The following is an 18101-nucleotide window of genomic DNA, read 5'->3' on the forward strand; positions in this document are numbered from 1 at the left end:
AAAAAAAAAAAATCAGCCGGTCGTGGTGGCGCATGCCTTTAATCCCAGCACTTGGGAGGCAGAGGCAGATGGATTTCTGAGTTTGAGGCCAGACTGGTCTACAGAGTGAATTCCAGGACAGCCAGGGCTATACAGAGAAACCCTGTCTCAAAACAAACAAACAAACAAGACACCAAAGTCCCATGTCCTCATCTGACTCCTCTGATTCTTTCTTGGCCTCAGTCTTGGCTGGGCTAGCCTAGGCTGCTGCTGCAGGAACAACAGTATAAATGTAGATAGATCAAACAATAATAAATAAGGCATTGCCCTTTTCAGCAAGTGGGAAGGGACACTCAGTCTCCACAAATGCAGACCCACTGTATCCACTGATGACACAGTGTGCACGGAAGCAAGTCAGGGAATCTAGCACCCCAAATTTAACTTCTGCTTGAAAACTTGACAAGTTCACTTTGTTTATTTCTAAAAACACAAAAAACAAAACAAAAACAAAAGAAAAAACTTTTCAAGAATGGATAACCAGTTTGTACATCAGTCATTATTTCAAGTTCAAATGACCCATGTAGCTGGTGGTCTAGCTCCATCCACATGTGACTTTCTATCACAGGACAACATATGACAGAAATGCTTTATGGATACTTTGCATTTAATCACCAAGGATATAAGAGACATTATTATTGCTGCTTGTTTGTTTGAGTTGACTCAAAAATATCCTGAGCAGATTATATAACATAGATGTGCTAAAAGACACTCTACCCTATAGATATACCCTCAAAATATTATTTTGGAGGCATGATCTTGCTAGCCTGGCCTCCATGGCAATCCTGTTGCCTAACCACCCACATGCCAGGATCATAGGGAAGCACTACCATAGTCAGCTAATGCACACATCTGTATTCAATGTTTTGTATTTATCCACTGGAATATCTGCGCTTTAAAAAGATCATTTAATTATATGTCTGTCTATGTCTATGAATGCAGGTGCCAGGCAAGGCCAGATGAGTAGGATTCCCAGAAGCTGGAGCTGCACTACAGCTGGGAGTGAGCTGACGGCCCTGGAACTCACTCGACAGCTGAATCCAGGCTGGCCTCAAACTCAGAGATCTACCTGCCTCTGCCTCCTGAGTGCAGAGATTAAAGGAACATGCCACCGTACCCAGCAAAGGTATTGAAGGCTTTATTAAAGGCTCTAAGAATGAAAAACCACTAGTTGTCAGCTCTTCATCCAGGCCACTCTCATATGCAGATGATTTTTCTTCCTGTGGAAAACATGTAGCTGAAAGGACCACCCTGGCCACGGGCAGGTTGGTGCTACCACTTGAATTCTTAGTGGTTTTCCCTGCCACTGCCTTTACACCATCAGTATGAGTGGAGATGAAGCTGTTCCAGGGTAATTTATGAGATTCAAAAAGTCAAAAGCCATTGGCTGTGGTAGCACATGCCTTTATTCCCAGTACCAGGGTGGTAGAGGCAGATGGATCTCGAGTTCAAGGACAGCCTGGTCTATGTTGCAAGCCCCAGATGTCAGACATGGCTACAGAGTAAGACCCTGTCTCAAAAAAGAAAACAAACAAAAAAAAAAGTACCTCACCCTTTGAATACGTAGCATGCTGTGTGTGCGGCTGAGTGAGTAAGCATACGGAGAAACTCCTCTGTGACAACTTGTGAGTGCTGCAAATACAGAGCCGCAGAGCGCTCAGCTAGATCGAGGATGCAAGTTCTGTGCAAGGCACCCAGGTAAGGTGGCTTAACAACCATCTAGGACTCCAGCTCCAGAACACCCAATGCCTCTACCCTCAAGGATACCTTCACTCATGTGCATATACCCACACATACACATAATTCTAAAATAATCAAAATAAAATCTTTAAAATTCTATAAACAAGACGCCTTTAATCCCAGCACTTAAGAGGCAGAGGCAGGCGGATTTCTGAGTTCCAGGCTAGCCTGGTCTACAAAGTGAGTTCCAGGACTGCCAGGGCTATAGAGAAACCCTGTCTCGAAGAAAGGAAGGAAGGAAGGAAGGAAGGAAGGAAGGAAGGAAGGAAGGAAGGAAGGAAGGAAGGGAGGGAGGGTGAGTCCCATGTATCTCAGGCTAGACTCAAACTGACTCTATGATCTGATGACTGAACTCCTGCCTCCATCTCCCACAAGCTGAAATTACAGGCATAACCCACACACTGAACTTTGTGTGTGCTTAAAGTACTCTACCAGGTCAGTTACTTCCCCTGATCCTAGATATCTTTTCTCTCCCAATATTTTTAAGCAAGAGTTACATAGATGGATTGAATCAGCAAGTTTTCTAATTTCATTTTATTTTTGCCCACTAAGGCATCTCATTGGCCTAATTTTATTTTTTTTAAAACCAACAATTCATCCTTGAGTATGGAAGAAACGTAAGTTTTTATTTACTTTAGGATAAAGTAGAATAAGATGCTAAAATAAATTAGAAATTAAAAGGTCTAAATTAGAAGTTTTTCCAAATGTCATTACAAGTAAGTTTCACAAGCTATTTTTTCTTGTTGTTTCCTTAGGTGTCAAATGTAGCTTCTAAAACAATGACTTCTTAGGGAACAGCGAAGTTGATAAATGATGGAAAGTATAGCTAAACTGGATTAATGAGGACACAACTAAAGGTCCAACCAAGAATAGACTGAGTTCATTATTGAAAACTCCATATTTTTACCTGAAACTACTACTCTGAAAATTCTTGAAAACACAAGAATACAGAAATTTACCTCTTGAGCCATCAGTGAAGAGTCCTCATACATCAGTCAGCCCTTGGAAGACACCACTGCCACACCAGTGAGGAGATGAGAATGAGGGATTCAGGGGCTGGAGAGATGGCTCGGTGAGTTAGACCAGCCATCATTCGAGCCTGAAGACCTGAGGTCAGATCCTTGGCAACCATGGAAAAACCAGGCATGGCCACACATGCTTATAACCCTAGTATTCCAGGTAACAGAGACAGACAGATCCCAAGAGTTTGCTGGCCAGCCAGCCTAACCAAAACATCAGGCATCAGGGCTTCAGGTGAGAAACCTTGTTTCAAGGAAGTAAGGCAGTGAGTGACAGAGCCAAACATCTAGTGTTCATTGGCCTTTACCCATATTCATGGTCACACATCAAGACACACTCACGCACGCACAAAAATCCCCACACATTAAAAGAAAAAAAAAAAATCAGGCAGTGGTGGCGCATGCCTTTAATCTCAGCACTTGGGAGGCAAAGGCAGGTGATCTCCAAGTTCAAGGACAGCCTGGTCTACAGAAAAAGTTCAAGGACAGCCAGGGGTATACAAAGAAACCCTGTCTGGAAAAACAAAACAATCAAAAAGAACTTAAATACAGTATTTATATTTCAATAAAAGTAATTCTGACCAGAAGGGCTCTAGGTAACACTTAGAACTTCCAAACTATAGTGAAAACCAAACTTAACATTGTATTACCCAAAATTAACAAGCACTACCCCAGAACAGGGTCTATCTAAACTTATAGCATTCCTGATAGGTCAGCAGGAACTGGTTTAGGATTCTGCCACCAAGGAAACTAAGATTCACTCTTTAAAGTGGTAAGCTCTACAAGCCTGGCTTGACAAACAAAGGCATAGAAAAAAAAAAAAAAAAAACTTGTTTGTCTGTTTTGGTTTCTTTCTCTTTTTTTGTTTTTTTGTTTTTTGTTTTTGTCTTTTCAAGATAGGGTTTCTCTGTGTAGCCCTGGCTGTCCTGGAACTTACTCTGTAGACCAGGCTGGCCTCGAACTCAGAAATCCGCCTGCCTCTGCCTCCCGAGTGCTGGGATTAAAGGCGTGCGCCATCACCGCCCGGCTGGTTTCTTTAAAAAAAAAGAGTCAAAAATATTACAAGAATATGATTTCACTTTAATCCCATGTGTGGGATATGGGCTGCTTCAGACTGCCCACAGCAGCCATGATTTGCCTCCTGCTCTAGCAGGGGTTTGATGTTGCCAGATGCAGACAGTTTCTGCCATTGTGTGACTGTGTGTGTGATGTTTGGAATTCTAACAGGGTGTTGGTTGATGGGTTGTTGTTGGTTGCCATTTGTTAAGTAGTCTTGTGAAAAGAAGAAACAAGAAGAAATTAGATATCCTGCTGGTGAGGATCAAATCTGCCCCAAGGAACTCAATCAGTAAGTAGCATCGCCTCCTTTCCAAACCCATTCCGGGTCTCTTCCCTCTCTATCCTTTTTTCTTTCTTCCCTAGTGTTAGGGAGTTGAAAGAGTGGAAGAAAAAAAAAGGGTTGAGAAGGATGGAAGAAAAGAAGCAGCCAGGCGTGGTGGTGCACGCCTTTAATCCCAGCACTCGGGAGGCAGAGGCAGGCGGATTTCTGAGTTCGAGGCTAGCCTGGTGTTCAGAGTGAGTTCCAGGACAGCCAGAGCTACACAGAGAAACCCTGTCTCGAAAAACCAAAAAAAAAGAAAAGAAAAGAAAAGAACCTACAACGTAGCAAAAGACCAACTTACATTTTTCTTTTTCATTTTACTTATTTTTTTTGATTACTGTTTTTCTCCTGTGAAACAGGATCTCTGTACAGCCAGCCCAAACTGGTCTTGATTTCCCAACCCTATGCAGGAGCCTACAAGTGCTAGGATTACAGATGTACACCTGGCCTTCTTCCCTTTGTTTGTGTTTGGTTTTTTGGTTTTTGTTTTGTTTTGGGTTTTTTGGTTTGTTTTTTGAGACAGGCTCTTGCTATGTATCCCTCAATCCTCCAGCCTCAGATTCTGAACTGCTAGTATTAGAGGTGTGTCCTGATGCCCAGCAGGGACTTGTTTCTTAGAGCAGCAAACCCAGGGCTGGGCATGTGGCTCACTGTTACTGTGGGATCCCCAGTACCAGAACAATAAAACAGACCTTTACCTATGCAGAAATCAAAGCAATAGACAGAGGACAGGAGTGGGTGGGTCTGGGATTCAAGAAAATCTCTGTCATGGGCTAGTGAGATGGTTCAATGGGGAGAGGTGTTTGCCACCACAACTGACAACCTGAGTTACATATCCAGAGCCATGGTGAAAGAAGAGAACTGACTCTTCAAAGTTGTTCTCTGATCTACGCAAGCACTGTAACATGTATGCATGTACCCACACACATTAACTCTACGGTTGGGGATGGCTCAGTGGTTAAGAGCACCGAGTGCTCTTCCAAAGAACTCTGGTTCAATTCCCAATAGCTTATCACCATCTGTAACTCTAGTCCCAGAGGATTCAAAGCCTCTTCTGGCCAGCCTCTGAGAACACCAGGCACACAGTGGTGCAGTCACCCATGCTCATACAAACACCCACAAACATAAAATAAAATTACACACAGATAGATACTCACACACAACAGGAGAAGAGGTGGCACAGCACATCTGTAATCCTAACATAAAAGGCTGAGGCCAGAGGATCAAGGACAGTTTGGGGTACATAGCAAGACTAGCCTGAAAGGAAAAAAAAGCCTTTCTTCAGAGAGGTAAACAGGTAAAGAGAGTGGGACAAGCAGATGAAAGCCTGAAATGTCAGGAACATGAGTGGACAGGATAAAGCAGAGTTCAAACACACCAAACAAGAAAATCAGTAAGAATGTGACGAGCTGGTAGAGGGTGGAAAGGAAGAGAAACACAGGGAAAAGCTGCTGCTGAGCTCTGAAGCATTGCTGTTACCTTCCTTCCTGGCCAGGCTGCAGTGTAAAAACCCCATCAACTCACTTTCTACTCTGACAGAGCATTCAGGCTCCAAAGACACTAAAACACTGAAACAAGGAACCAATGTAGACCACAATCTCAGCCTAAGACTCCAAGTCCACACTCACAAGCTGCACCTCTTTATTCATTTGAAAGGAGAGGTAACAAGAATATGCCCTTGAGGGCTGGAGAGATGGCTCAGTGGTTAAGAGCACCAACTGCTCTTCCGAAGGTCCTGAGTTCAAATCCCAGCAACCACATGGTGGCTCATAACCATCTGTGATGAGATCTGACACCCTCTTCTGGTGCATCTGAAGACAGCTACAGTGTACTTAGATATAATAATAATAATAATAATAAATCTTAAAAAAAAAAAAAGAATATGCCCTTGAAGGCTGCTCTGCTGAGGAAAAAGCAACCCTCAATTGCCTGCTAAGGCCCATGTGGTCTGTAAGAGAAACAGCTTTCTCTAATAGCCAAAGGGTCAACACTCAGCACACAGAGAAAAGGACTGTGGTGAAAGACTGCCCTGAGAGAGGTAGCCTTGAGTGAGGAAGGGTGGATGCCCTCTAACACTGGGCTCTCAGTTCTAGTGTAACTTCGGGCTTCCCGTCATTAATAAGCCTGCACATTCACTGACGAGACTGATGACACTGAAATACAGACAGGCAGTCAGGAGTAAGGTTTGTTTTCAAGACAGGGTTTCTCTGCGTAGCCCTGGCTGTCCTGGAACTCACTCTGTAGATCAGGCTGGCCTCAAACTCAGAAATCCGCCTGCCTCTGCCTCCCAAGTGCTGGGATTAAAGGCATGCGCCACCACACCCGGCTAAGTAGTAATTTTAATAGTAATAATAAAAAAACCCTATTATTGAAGCTTAAAAAAAGGGGGGGGGCGGAGAAAGAGCATATAGGGTGTAGCCCTGGCTGCCCTGGAATTCACTGTGGAGTAGGCTGGCCTCCAACTCAAGAGATCCACTTGCCTCTACCACCTAGGATTAAAGGTGTGCACCACCACTGCTGGCATGTTTTCTACCAATTCTAACTTGTTTTGTTTTGTTTTTTTTAATTAGCTATCTGAAAGAAATAAAGTGCTGCTGGACAGCTTCATGTATGTTTTTTTAAACGTGTGTGTGTGTGTGTGTGTGTGTGTGTGTGTGTGTGTGTGTGTATACACTCAAAGAGGCCAGAAGATGATGTCTAATCCCTTGCAACTGGAGTTACAAGTAGTTGTGAACCACTTGATGCTAGAAACTGAACTCAGAAAGAAAAGAAAAGGAAAACACACCTATGGGATGGTGGCTGCTGGGAAGGCAGGGAAGAACAAGAGTTCTTTAAGCAATGGCAGAGAAATTCTAGCATCATCCCTTCTGCTCACTTAGAGCTGTGAGTTCCTCAGAGAAACACACTTAGTCGTTCAACTGGAATAGTAGTTCCGATCCATACATCCTTCTAACAACTTTACATGCACTATGGCTTACAAACATCCCTACAAGATAGCTGTTCTGTGTTGTTGTTTTGAGACCGGATCTTGCTATATAGCCCAAGATGGCTTTTAACTTGCAATCTTATTGCCTCGGCTCTCCAAGACCTGCACCATAGGAGCTAAAATAGGTACTTGTCATTACTCCACTTTACAAAGATGAGTGGCTGGGCAGAAGAGTGAAAGACGCTAAGGACACAGTAGAGGCTGACCATGATTCCAGGGAATTTAGCCCCAAACCTGCTCATAATTACAGAAGGACCATTTAATGAATCTCAAAACATACTAGGATCTCTTAATTCTGCTAGAAGCTCACCTCAGTGCTATGCTACACCAGGCAGGCCAAAGGAATATACTTCCTATGACTAGAGAGCCCGTCATTTTGAACATCTGTGGAGGTCTGGAATATAGGTCAGAGTGCTTGCCTAATAGGCAGGAGGCCCTGGGTTTAGTCCTAGCAGGGACAAGAAAAGAAGGGAGAGGAGGCAAAGGAAAGAGGGAGTGAGAGAGCTCAACACTACTAAAGCAACAAGCAAACAGTACATGCAGTGACAGTGGAGGTGAGGTAGGAGAGAAGGCACAGGGGAAGCAAGGTACACAAGGTGGAAGGAGGAGTGCGCCCTGCATCTGGGGTATCAGTAATACAACTCTGGGCAAACAATTCTCACAACAAGCAGGTCACTACCACAGTAACAGAAGGAGCCAGCACCTAGGCTGGAGCTATCTACAAATAGCTTAAATCAAATTACAAAGCTTCCATGCATTGGATTTTCTGCTTTTGAAGAGAATGGGAAAACATTCCTGTTCCACCTTCCAGTACTGGCTACTGAGCCTTAGAACCTGGCTCAGTCTACTCCCTGAGGAAGACCCCTATAACATCCAAACAACTGATAATTCTCAGAAGACAAACTATGGCTAAGTGCCTGTATGTTTTCAAAGGCCAAAAGCTGTTCCCCTTTAATCCTCCTGGAAGCCTCGGGCAGTTGCATCACAGAGCACACACTCAAAGGGTCTGAGGTCATTGAGTTTGTCTACATCACAGGAGCCAGGACTCAGGATTCCCAATTCTCTTCCACACTCCAAAAGAGGAACCAACCACAGACCCCAAACCCTTCCTTAGGGATGTGGGACCCTTTGACAAATGAGTGCCAAGGGGGCCAAAGAAAAGAAACTGTACCTTACAGCTTCCAAGGAAAGTACATAAAACAGATCAGTTGATTTGAGGATCAGCACGGGGTGCTGAAAAAGCTTTCAGAAGAGGAGATCCAATTCCCATACTCATTTGGGTACTTGCAGAGGGTGGGAGGTTGTTTACTGAGGTCATACAAACTCAGCAGCTCCGTTCAGTCTACAGGAGGCTGACCTCTGTGTTGCCAATTTCCCAGAGAGGACAAGGGAAGACAGGCTGGCCCTGTGCAAAACCAGCTTGACAGGTTCTACTGTGTAGCCCAGAGCCTGCTCTACCTACCTCACATGGAGAAAAAAAAGGCCAGAAGGGTGGCTAGGAGCAATCACTGAATACAGCTCTCCCCTTTCTTTCCCCATGTCTACCTCACCTACCTGCCCCCAAGGACCCCAAGCCAGTATGAGCACCCAACTCCACCTGTCCTACCAAAACCTATGCCTTATCCTTGCTTTCACAAGCCTAAATTTAATGATTTTGTACACCACTGTGCTAATGAGAATATCTCAAAGTAGAAGTGAGTACAAACCCAAAGACAAGACACCTGTAGAAAGAACCTACAGATAGCATGCCAGACAAAGACATACAGATCAAGGGATACACACCCCAGAAGGAGGAGGGGGGCACTGAGCAGAGCAAGAAACAGGGAAGCCCTCTCTTTCGGAGAGATAACTGGAAACCAAGAGGCCAGATTCTCTTGGTACTGTTTCAAAATTGGTTGTCCCATCCCAATCTAAGAGCAATAGCAGGGGGCTGGAGAGATGGCTCAGAGGTTAAGAGTATACACTGCTCTTCCAGAGAACCTGGGTTAACTCTCATCACAGCTGCATGTAACCATGTGGTAGTAGTGCATGCCTTTAATCCAAAGGCAAAGCCAGAGCTACATACAAGCAAGCAAAAGAAAAGCAGGGATTTGGGCGCGGAAAAGATGGCTCAGAGGTTAAGAGCACTAGCTGCTCTTTTAGAGAACCTATGATCCAATGCCCTCTTCTGCCCTTCTTAGGTACCAGGTATACAGGTGGTCCAAAAATACACAGGCAGACACATATACACATAAAATAGTAAGAAAAAATTTAAAGTCCCCATCAGAAAAAAGACCTTTTTTTTTTTTTTTTTTTGGTTTTTGAGACAGGGTTTCTCTGTGTAGCCCTGGCTGTCCTGGCACTCACTTTGTAGACCAGGCTGGCCTTGAACTCAGAAATCCGCCTGCCTCTGCCTCCCAAGTGCTGGGATCAAAGGCATGCGCCACCACGCCCGGCTAAGACCTTATTAAAATACTAATAATTTTTGTTTTCGTTTGTTGGAGACAGGGTCTCTCTATGTAGTCCTGGCTGTCCTAGAACTTGCTATGTAGACCAGGCTGGCCTCAAACTCAAAGATACCTGCCTCCACTGGGATTGAAGGTACGTGCTACCATGCCTGGATATAAAAGTAATTTTTTAAATTAAAAAATAAATGAAGAGCTGAGGCAGGAGGATCTCTATGGGGTTGGAGCCAGCCAGTTCTACAGAGTGAGTTCTAGGACTACCAAGTCTATACTGAGAAACCATGTCTAAAACAAACAAACAAACAAACAAGTAAATAACGATGGTACTCAATGGCTATCCCAAAAGGTTGTGGTGGGGGCAGTACCACTCTGCTAGGCTAAGCAGGGTTGGCCTGCAGCCTCCAGTGCCAGCATGGGGAAAGGGTGAGTTCCTCCCCCAGGTTTGTAAAGGCTTATTCTTCCCTGTGCTCAAACAGAAGGGGAAAGCACGCAGCTAACACTCCAGTGACTCACACTCATGTTTGATGAAGGCTGGGAGAAAGCCTAGAGAACCCAAGCTTCAAATGCAAAACGACAAATACTGGAATCTCCCATCAAGAGAAGGAAACTCAGTCACCTATCCTGTTTGTCATCTTGCTGAGATTCCAAGGAAAGGCCAAGCTGAAACACCAACCTTTCCATCTATCTCTGAGTTTTTGCTTTGGTAGGAAAGCATCAAGCCTGGCAGCAGCAACATAAGCAGAAGGGAGCAAAGCCAGCCCTCCACACATCATCCCCTCAGCACAGAGGCCAGCCAGCTGGGCTCCCAACTTAACCAAGCAGAGGGAAGCAGCTGAGCCTGGGCCTGGGTACAGCAGAAACCTTGACCAGGCAGCCTAAGGCTTAGGTGGCCAGGCTGCCTCCTGGCCCTTTCCATCTGCTGAAGTTACCACATCCCAACCCATTAAGGGGCTTCAAAGTGCTGCTGAGGGGGAGTCCATTTAGCACAGACACTATCATGGGGCCAAAGGTGGTACCCAGCCCCCAACCCACTTGTCAATAATGTGCCACAAAGTCTGAGGCCTGACTGCATTCTAAGCATAAAATATTCATTCAAGTCAACATAATACATATGTAGGGCCATTGTAGAAGCTCCTGAGGGAAGACAAATGCCAGTTAGGTAGGTAGCTAAGTGCTCCATGAGAAAACAGTTCATGAAGGCCTGGAGCTAGTCTTGGTCAAATGCCCTTTGAGAATCTGGCTGTTCTTCCACAGGGAGACCATCAGCCAGAGAAATGCTGACTCCTGAGAGATCTCACTGTACAAACCTCTCAGGCAAACAAGGTTCTCCACCTCTTTTTACCTCCTAAGTATCAGCTAGGCCAAGACATGTATGCCCAAGATTTTCAGCCCAAACTATGGTCACAGCATAAAAGACACACCTAGCCCTATGCAAATGATTTCACTCCAAAGCCGGCCAACTTCCAGCCTCTTACTTGTTTATCTGTGTAGCTAGCTACCCAAACACTCAGGATGGAGCAGCATTATTATAATTCACTCGACAATCACTTTTAAGGTCAAAAAGTACAGCGTCACTGTCAAGTTTCAGAGAGACATGACTCTAACAAGCCTCACATAGACTCTCTAAGGTCCAGCAGATTAAACTGTGAGGTCTGACATTCACTCACATCCACACCCTGAAGGCAGAGCCCCACCTCATCATCAAGAGTCAAATCACAGAATCCCACATCATCAAAAATAAAGTATTCAGACCAGTGTTGACCAAAAGGAAACTGGAATCTCACAATGTGTCTATGGAATGGCTTAATTCTTCCACCAAGCCCGTTCTCACATTCACCTTAATGGAAAGCAAACCTTCAGCCATGTGCATGTTAGGCAAATGCTACACCACTAAATTATAGCTAGTCTTTTTACTTTGGATCTTGAGAGACAGAGTCTCACTAAGTTGCTAGCCTTGAATTTATCCTGTAGCTCAGACAGAACTTGGACCTGAGCCTGCCTCCGCTCTATACTGCTGGGTATGAGGCTTTCTGATGCTGCTGTTATCCTTATCAACCACCACCACCACCACCACCACTACCACCACATGTATTTAGAGACAGAGAGACAGAGAGGGAGAGGGAGAGAGAGAACGAGCATGTGTGTATATTAGTATCTTGCCAGAGTGAGGTTCAGCTCTTCCACCAAGTATGTGAATCTCAGGGATCGAACTCAGGCCATCAGGCTTGGTGGCAAGTGCCCTTACCCATTAAGCCATTTTGTCAGCCCTGAGCAGTATGTTTTTGTAGGATTCTATAACTTAGATTTGTCCTCTTCTTCAATCTTCCAGACTCCTCTTTGAGAATATATTCTGCCACCCACTCTCTAGAAGAGTTGGGGGCAGAACTGTCATTTGACTGATGGGAAGCAAAAGGCTCCTGTTTTCTATCAGATACTCTGTTTCCAGGGTCTGAAGCTATGTGTCCCCTCCCCCAAAAGTTAGGGAAAGCGCTAGCCTGGGGTGGGTGAACTCTGGAAGTTGTACCCTTCTCCACACTTGACTGTTAAGGCTGCTGCTGGCTGGAAGACAAACAGTCATCTTGCTGATTACTTTCAAGGCTGGGAAGCCTCCAGGCCAACAGAGGCATTTGGAAAAGCAGCTCACAGAAAGCTCAGCTCACAGACTTTAGAAACCCCAAAACCACTAGCCCCAGGTCAGAATCCTGCAAAAGGAAGCCATCTCTGGTGATAGTGCACATCTGAAATCAGGTGTCCCCAAAATTATCTTCAAGACAGAGCTTGACTTTCTTTTATCTACTTTCACTGTTAGAAGCAGAGTTGACAGCAAACAGGCAATCTTCTGCAACATAAGGTTTATTTTTATGCTTCAACATGTTCTGTGTGTGTTTCAGAAGTGATCAAAGAGCTCCTAGAAACAGCTTATCAGCCACAATTTTAAAGAAGGAGAAAAGGAAGAGATTGGAAACATCCACACAAGTTTGCTTACTTATTCTCTGGTAAAAACCAGCTTAACTAATTTAAATCTAAATAAGGTGACGGTGGAGAGGGACCTGCCCCGCCAAATTCTTTGCTTTTTCTTTCCTAACACTGAGGTGACTGCAATGACTGAGCTCCCACTGTGGCTTTACTATGTGCAATGGACTGAGGAGAAGGTATTTAGTTTCAACCTGGTAGCCGGGTCTACTCTGAAGAAGGTGGATGTTGAGGAGCTGACTTTTGCTTTTTGTTTTTGTTTCTAAAGCACACAGGGTTGGGCTGGGGAGTATAACGTGTCTATCAAGAACAAGGCTCTGAGCAAATCAGCAGCACAAGAAACAAAGAGAAACAGTGAGGCACCTGGAAGGGTGTGCACCTAGCTTTTCCAAGTCCAAGTTTTTTCGAAGGCGGTGGCAGAACATGAAGCTGACAGTGCAAGTGGAGAATCAGGAACTGACTGCACACAGCTCAGTCCACGAAGAACAGAAATGGAGCCTAAGAGGAGCAGAATGACAAGGCAGCCTCTGATCTGGACTAAGTTATCATGGAGCAGCTCATGTGCCAAACTGGCCACTGATTACCACTCTCCTGAAATCAGTGTACATGCACCAAACCTCAACTTCATGATCCAATACTGTGTGGAGCACATCTGAGCACACAGAACAAAAGAGCAAGCAGACCAATAGTGCATTTAACACTTAGTAAACAGTCAAAGAAACCACACTGAGGCCACTCTCTGCCCAACACGGTGCCTCCACAGCCTGCCTCTCTGGGGAACAGGCAGGTCAACCACGCCCCACATGCCTGAAAGTGCCAGTCAGTCACTTGGCCTCCTTCTCCCTGCTCATAACCAAGTCTGGGAAAGTTCTCCAGTTAACTGAGGTCTAGCTACCGCGAGAAGTAGGAGAAAGGAGGATGCACGGACCAGCCTCAGAAGAGCCTGGACAAAGTGTTTCCCAAGAGACAGTGCTGGCAAGCAAGGGACTGTGCAACACAGACCAAGCTCCTCAGTTTCGGAAGATCTCTGTCCAGGCAGGACTAGCTGCCAGACCCAGGCATGAAATCAGTCAACCGTCCCTCCCTCTCAACCCCTGCTCTGGCCCAGGAGCACACAGTCCCTATGTGTTATGGGTCCATCTTGTCAGAAAACTGTCCGGATGCTTCTTCAGCTCCAGGTACAGACAGCAGGAGAGTAACAGCAGCAAAGCACGGGAAAGGAAAGAGATGAAGAGGGTTCTCAAAGAAGGAAGTTGATGCTAAGCAAACACAGCAGCGGCGCGAGCCTACCTGGCTACAGAGAAAACGGAACAGGAGGGAAACACCAGGGTGTGCTGAGTAAAGCCTGCTCCTTTCCAACAAGTTTATGTTTAGTAAAATTCACCCAGAAACATGTGACAGGCAAGGGACTGTCCAAAAGGCAAGCAGAGAGGGACACTAGAGACAATGAAACAAAGGAGAGAAGTGAGAAGTGGACGCCTTGGCTCATAGGTGAGAGGACGACACAGAAAAGGCAAAAGCTTGGGTGACAAAAAGCAGTGATTGCCAGGATGAGAAAGGGAGAGCATAGGCCAGCCCAGGAGCTGGTGCACAGCATAAGCAGTTAGCATACACCCTGGGACCCGCAAAGGCTAGCTAAGAGAAAGGGAATGGACAGAGCGAGCATACAAGGTGTAAACAGACTGGGAGGGGAGGAGGAGACCCATTAGGACAGGAAAGGCAGCACTGATTAAGGAGGTATTGTAAGAGAGATGGGGGAAGGTTGAGCAATAGGAAGTAACAAACAAGAAAGATACTATGATACTATGAGAAGTGACAGCCACCAGTTTAGAAAGACAGTATCCGAATTTGTGTTGCAGTGTAAGTAGGCAGTAAAGTAGGGACCGATGCAGCTGATGCAGCCCGCAAAAGACTGAGCAACAGGTTATGTTAATACAGCCAGACTAAAACACTGACTTTCCCACGGTAGAGGGAGAGCCCAGGGATAATCTGGAAGAGCATTCAGACAGGAGGCCCAAGGACTTAAATGCCAAACCCCAGGGGGAAGAGAACAGGAGTGATCCAAAGACTCTGAAGGGAGCGGTGACTGGAACCCCAAAGGCAACCTGTGGGAAAACTATGCGCATGACAGCTGTATGGGAAACACGGAAGCGACACATGCCAGTGCCAGGAGCCTGGGAGCTCCTGCCGAAAAGAAGGGAAAGTGATGAGCAAGGAGTAGGCGAACGATTTGGAAAGGTGACGAGGGTGGAGCTGGTGGGTTGCAAGCAACAGGGAGAGCCCAATTTGGAACGGGAAAGGAGGATGAAAAAGCTGGGGAAGTGAAAGGGGAGAGGGACCGAGAACACACTCCCGAGACACGGACTCTTGAGGGAGAAAACCGAGGATTGTGAGAGCCGGTGCGGGTAGAGAGGGTACAAAGCTAGAGAGATGCAGAAAGAGGTGGGCAACAATCCGCGGCAAATCGCGGGGTGTTATTCGAGGAGCAGGAAGGTGGCTGCTTTAAGCGTGGGTGGAGGAAGACCAGAAAGGCCCCTGAGAGAAAAGGGAAGAGAGGGGGAAGCTGGGGAGATAACACGGAAGAGCGCAGGAGGGCGGTGAGAGGCGAGGGGCGTTTGGCAGAGATACAAGTGTGCAGCTCAGTCAGGACGACGTGGGTCCCAGGTCAGGATTCGGAAGAGGGATGTGAAGGGCTGGAACCCAGGGCCAGATGACAGCCTAGGCTTGCAGAAGAAAGCAGGAGCACGAGGAGAGCTGAGGGAGGGAGCCTCCGTAAGGTGCAGGGGCCCAGTCACAGAATTAGGGGAGCCCTGAGGGCTCCTTACCTGCTCCGTGTCCCTTTCGTTCAGCGTGGGTAGGGGGGTCCGAGCGCTGGACATGGCGCCGGTATCTCAGGGGAGGGAATGGAGAAGCTTGGAGGAAGATAGGGAAGGGAAGGCTAGGAGCCCGGCCGGGCGGGGCTTCTCACAGCAGGAGCACCCGCTGCATGGGCCCCGGCCGGGGGTGCGGGGAGGCCGGGCGATGGCTCACGCCAGCCCGGTGATGCACCGCTCGGGCTAGGCCTCGCCGGCTCCGAGCGGCTCCGGACCGCACCCCCCCCCCGACCCCCGGCTGGGTTGTGCCGCCTTTCGGCCCGGCCGCGCCGCTCCGCCTACTCTCAACCGCCGCAGCCGGCCGCCTGCCTCGCTCCTCCCCTGCCCTCAGCCGCACTGCTCCGCGCCCGACACACAGGCAGCCGCCGCCGGACCTGCTGCTCCCAACATGGCCGCCACCACCGCCAGCCCTCGGCTCTTTCCGCCGGCAAGAGCCGGAAACATCCGAAACAACTAGGAACGGGAGGGGGAAGAGCCTTTTCCTCTCGGCCCAGACTATGGGTGAATTCCGGAAACTACCGAAGAAGGTAATCCCCGGGGACGCGCGCACCTCCTAGATTCCGAAGACCGAGGTTCGGCTCTGTTTACGGAAATCCACGAAGAGACTCCCCGCACCTCCAGAGCCAACCAGCAGCCACGCCTACCGGCCTTTCTCCGCCCACTTGGAGCAAGCTTTCGGCAGTTTCCGGAAACAGCCGAAGAGGCTCCGCGTGTGCTAAGCCGGCCACGCCCCCGTTCCGTCGCTCGGCCGAGAGCGGTAGTCAGCCATTTCCGGCAACACCCGAGAGCTGCCGAGGCGAAGAGTCTATCTCTTCGTTTCTTTCCGTCAGTTTTCGGTTATTTTCAAACCTTGAACAGGCGTGGGTCACCTGTACCTGTTGTTTGACTTAGAAAATACAGCTATTAGCTGTTCCTACAACTGATGTCCTTTGAGTCTAACGCCAACTTCCCATCCGCATGTTTGTCTTTTAGCTCATAAAACCCACTTTATCGCTCAACCTTGCTATCAATGTGTGAGTCAACTGCCAAATGTAGTGTCATCCTATTGCCCGTCTCCTGCTTTGCACACCCGCCCATCTTGAGACTATCTTGGCTTCTAGAAGTCCATGTCAGCCTTATATTGAGTCAGTCCCCTCATTCCTCTGTAAAGCCTGGGACAAGCACCAGGTTGGACAGGCACCATGTCAGCGTCCTTGAAACTTAACAGTGGATAGGCACACACCTTTAGGGTACAGTATTTTTTTCAGTATTGAGAAAAATGCTTGCATGATCTTGGGGGCGTGGAATGACATAACAAAGGCCAGCAAAATAACTCAGTTTGATCCATGGGGATCTACATAGTGAAAGGGGAGAACCAAGTCTAAAACGTTGTTCCATGAGCATGCTACCCTATACACTAAATAAAAATGTAATTATATATGTGTGTATGTATATGTATATATTACGAGTTGGAGAGATGGTTCAGAAGTCAAGAGGAAGGACTGGTTGCTCTCCCAGAGAACTGAGTTTTAGTACCCAGCACCTATATGGTGGTTAACAACTGTCTAACTAGTTCTAGGTGGTTTGACACCTTCTGGCTTCCACTAGATTGCACAGACATGAATACAGGCTAAACACTCATATACACAAAAGTTAAATAGATAAATACTACAACATGGGTCAGAATGCTGGCTCATTCAGAGCCTGTACTATTTTCCAGAGAACCTGGTCAGGTCCCAGCATCCACATCAGATGGCTCCCTACCCCTTGTAACTTCATTTCCGGAAGAACTGACGCCCTCTGGCCTCTACCAGCACCGCATGCAAGTGATACACATAAACCCATAAAAGCACAAACATAGACACATACAAATAAATATTTCTTTAAATTACACATAACATTTCCTTTCTGCTGTTAGTTTTGATTCTATGACACAATTTCCCTCTGTAGACCAGACTGGCCAAGAACTCCTGGAGCTGCCTCTGCTTCCCAAGAGCTGGGATTAAAGGTGTGCACCAACCACCCTGTCCATCCAAATTTTTGTTGTTCTTTTGTTTTTGCGTTTTTGGAAACAGGGTATTAAGTAGCCCAGGCTGGCTATGATATGTAACCAAGGATGGTTTGAACTCCTGACCCCTGGCCTTCATTTCCCACTTAGATTGCAGGTGTGCACTGCCGTGCCCAGCCCTAAATGACTTTTAAAATATTCTACAATGTTTAAGTCTGGAGAGACCATTTAATTTTCATTTTCATTTCAAATGTCCCTTCTAAGACAAACTCATGGCAAAAGAATAGGCATGTGTTGAAGATAAGGATTCCTGGGGTTGTAGGATAGTGGGAGAGCTTTAATTAACTCCCATGCCATGAAGGAGGCCCTGGGGTCAATCTCTAGAACCAAAAATAAAATAAAATAAAACAGACAACCAAAACTAAAGGATTCCTCCAGCTGGGTATGGTGGTCTGCCCCTGTAATCTTAGCACTAGAGAAGCAAAGGCAGAAGAAAAGATGGTTCAAGGCCAGCCTGGCCTACATAATGAGTTCCAGGACAAGCAGGGCTACACAGTAAACACCCATCTCTAAAACCAAACCAAACCACCAAGACAAGTAGATGGTGAGGTGGCTCAGCAGTTCCAAGCTTGCTGCTCTTTCAGAGGACATGGGTTTGGTCC

General features: G+C 46.7%; 1 protein-coding gene across 5 annotated transcripts in view; it reads right to left on the reverse strand.

The window, feature by feature from the left end:
* The window catches only part of Mark2 (microtubule affinity regulating kinase 2), a 66919-nt gene extending 50823 nt beyond the window's left edge, over nucleotides 1-16096 (reverse strand). For 3 of the 5 annotated variants that reach the window (XM_021152048.1, XM_021152047.1, XM_021152043.1), the window contains exon 1: nucleotides 15405-16096. In XM_021152048.1, coding sequence (XP_021007707.1) covers nucleotides 15405-15458 — 54 coding nt within the window. In that variant the 5' untranslated portion in view covers nucleotides 15459-16096. The remainder of the gene's footprint in view (nucleotides 1-15404) is intronic. The other 2 variants (XM_029472374.1, XM_029472372.1) reach the window with 1 other exon arrangement.
* Nucleotides 16097-18101: the final 2005 nt, after the last annotated feature.

Source organism: Mus caroli, chromosome 19 (genome assembly GCF_900094665.2).
Source record: "Mus caroli chromosome 19, CAROLI_EIJ_v1.1, whole genome shotgun sequence".
NCBI classification, from domain to species: domain Eukaryota; kingdom Metazoa; phylum Chordata; class Mammalia; order Rodentia; family Muridae; genus Mus; species Mus caroli.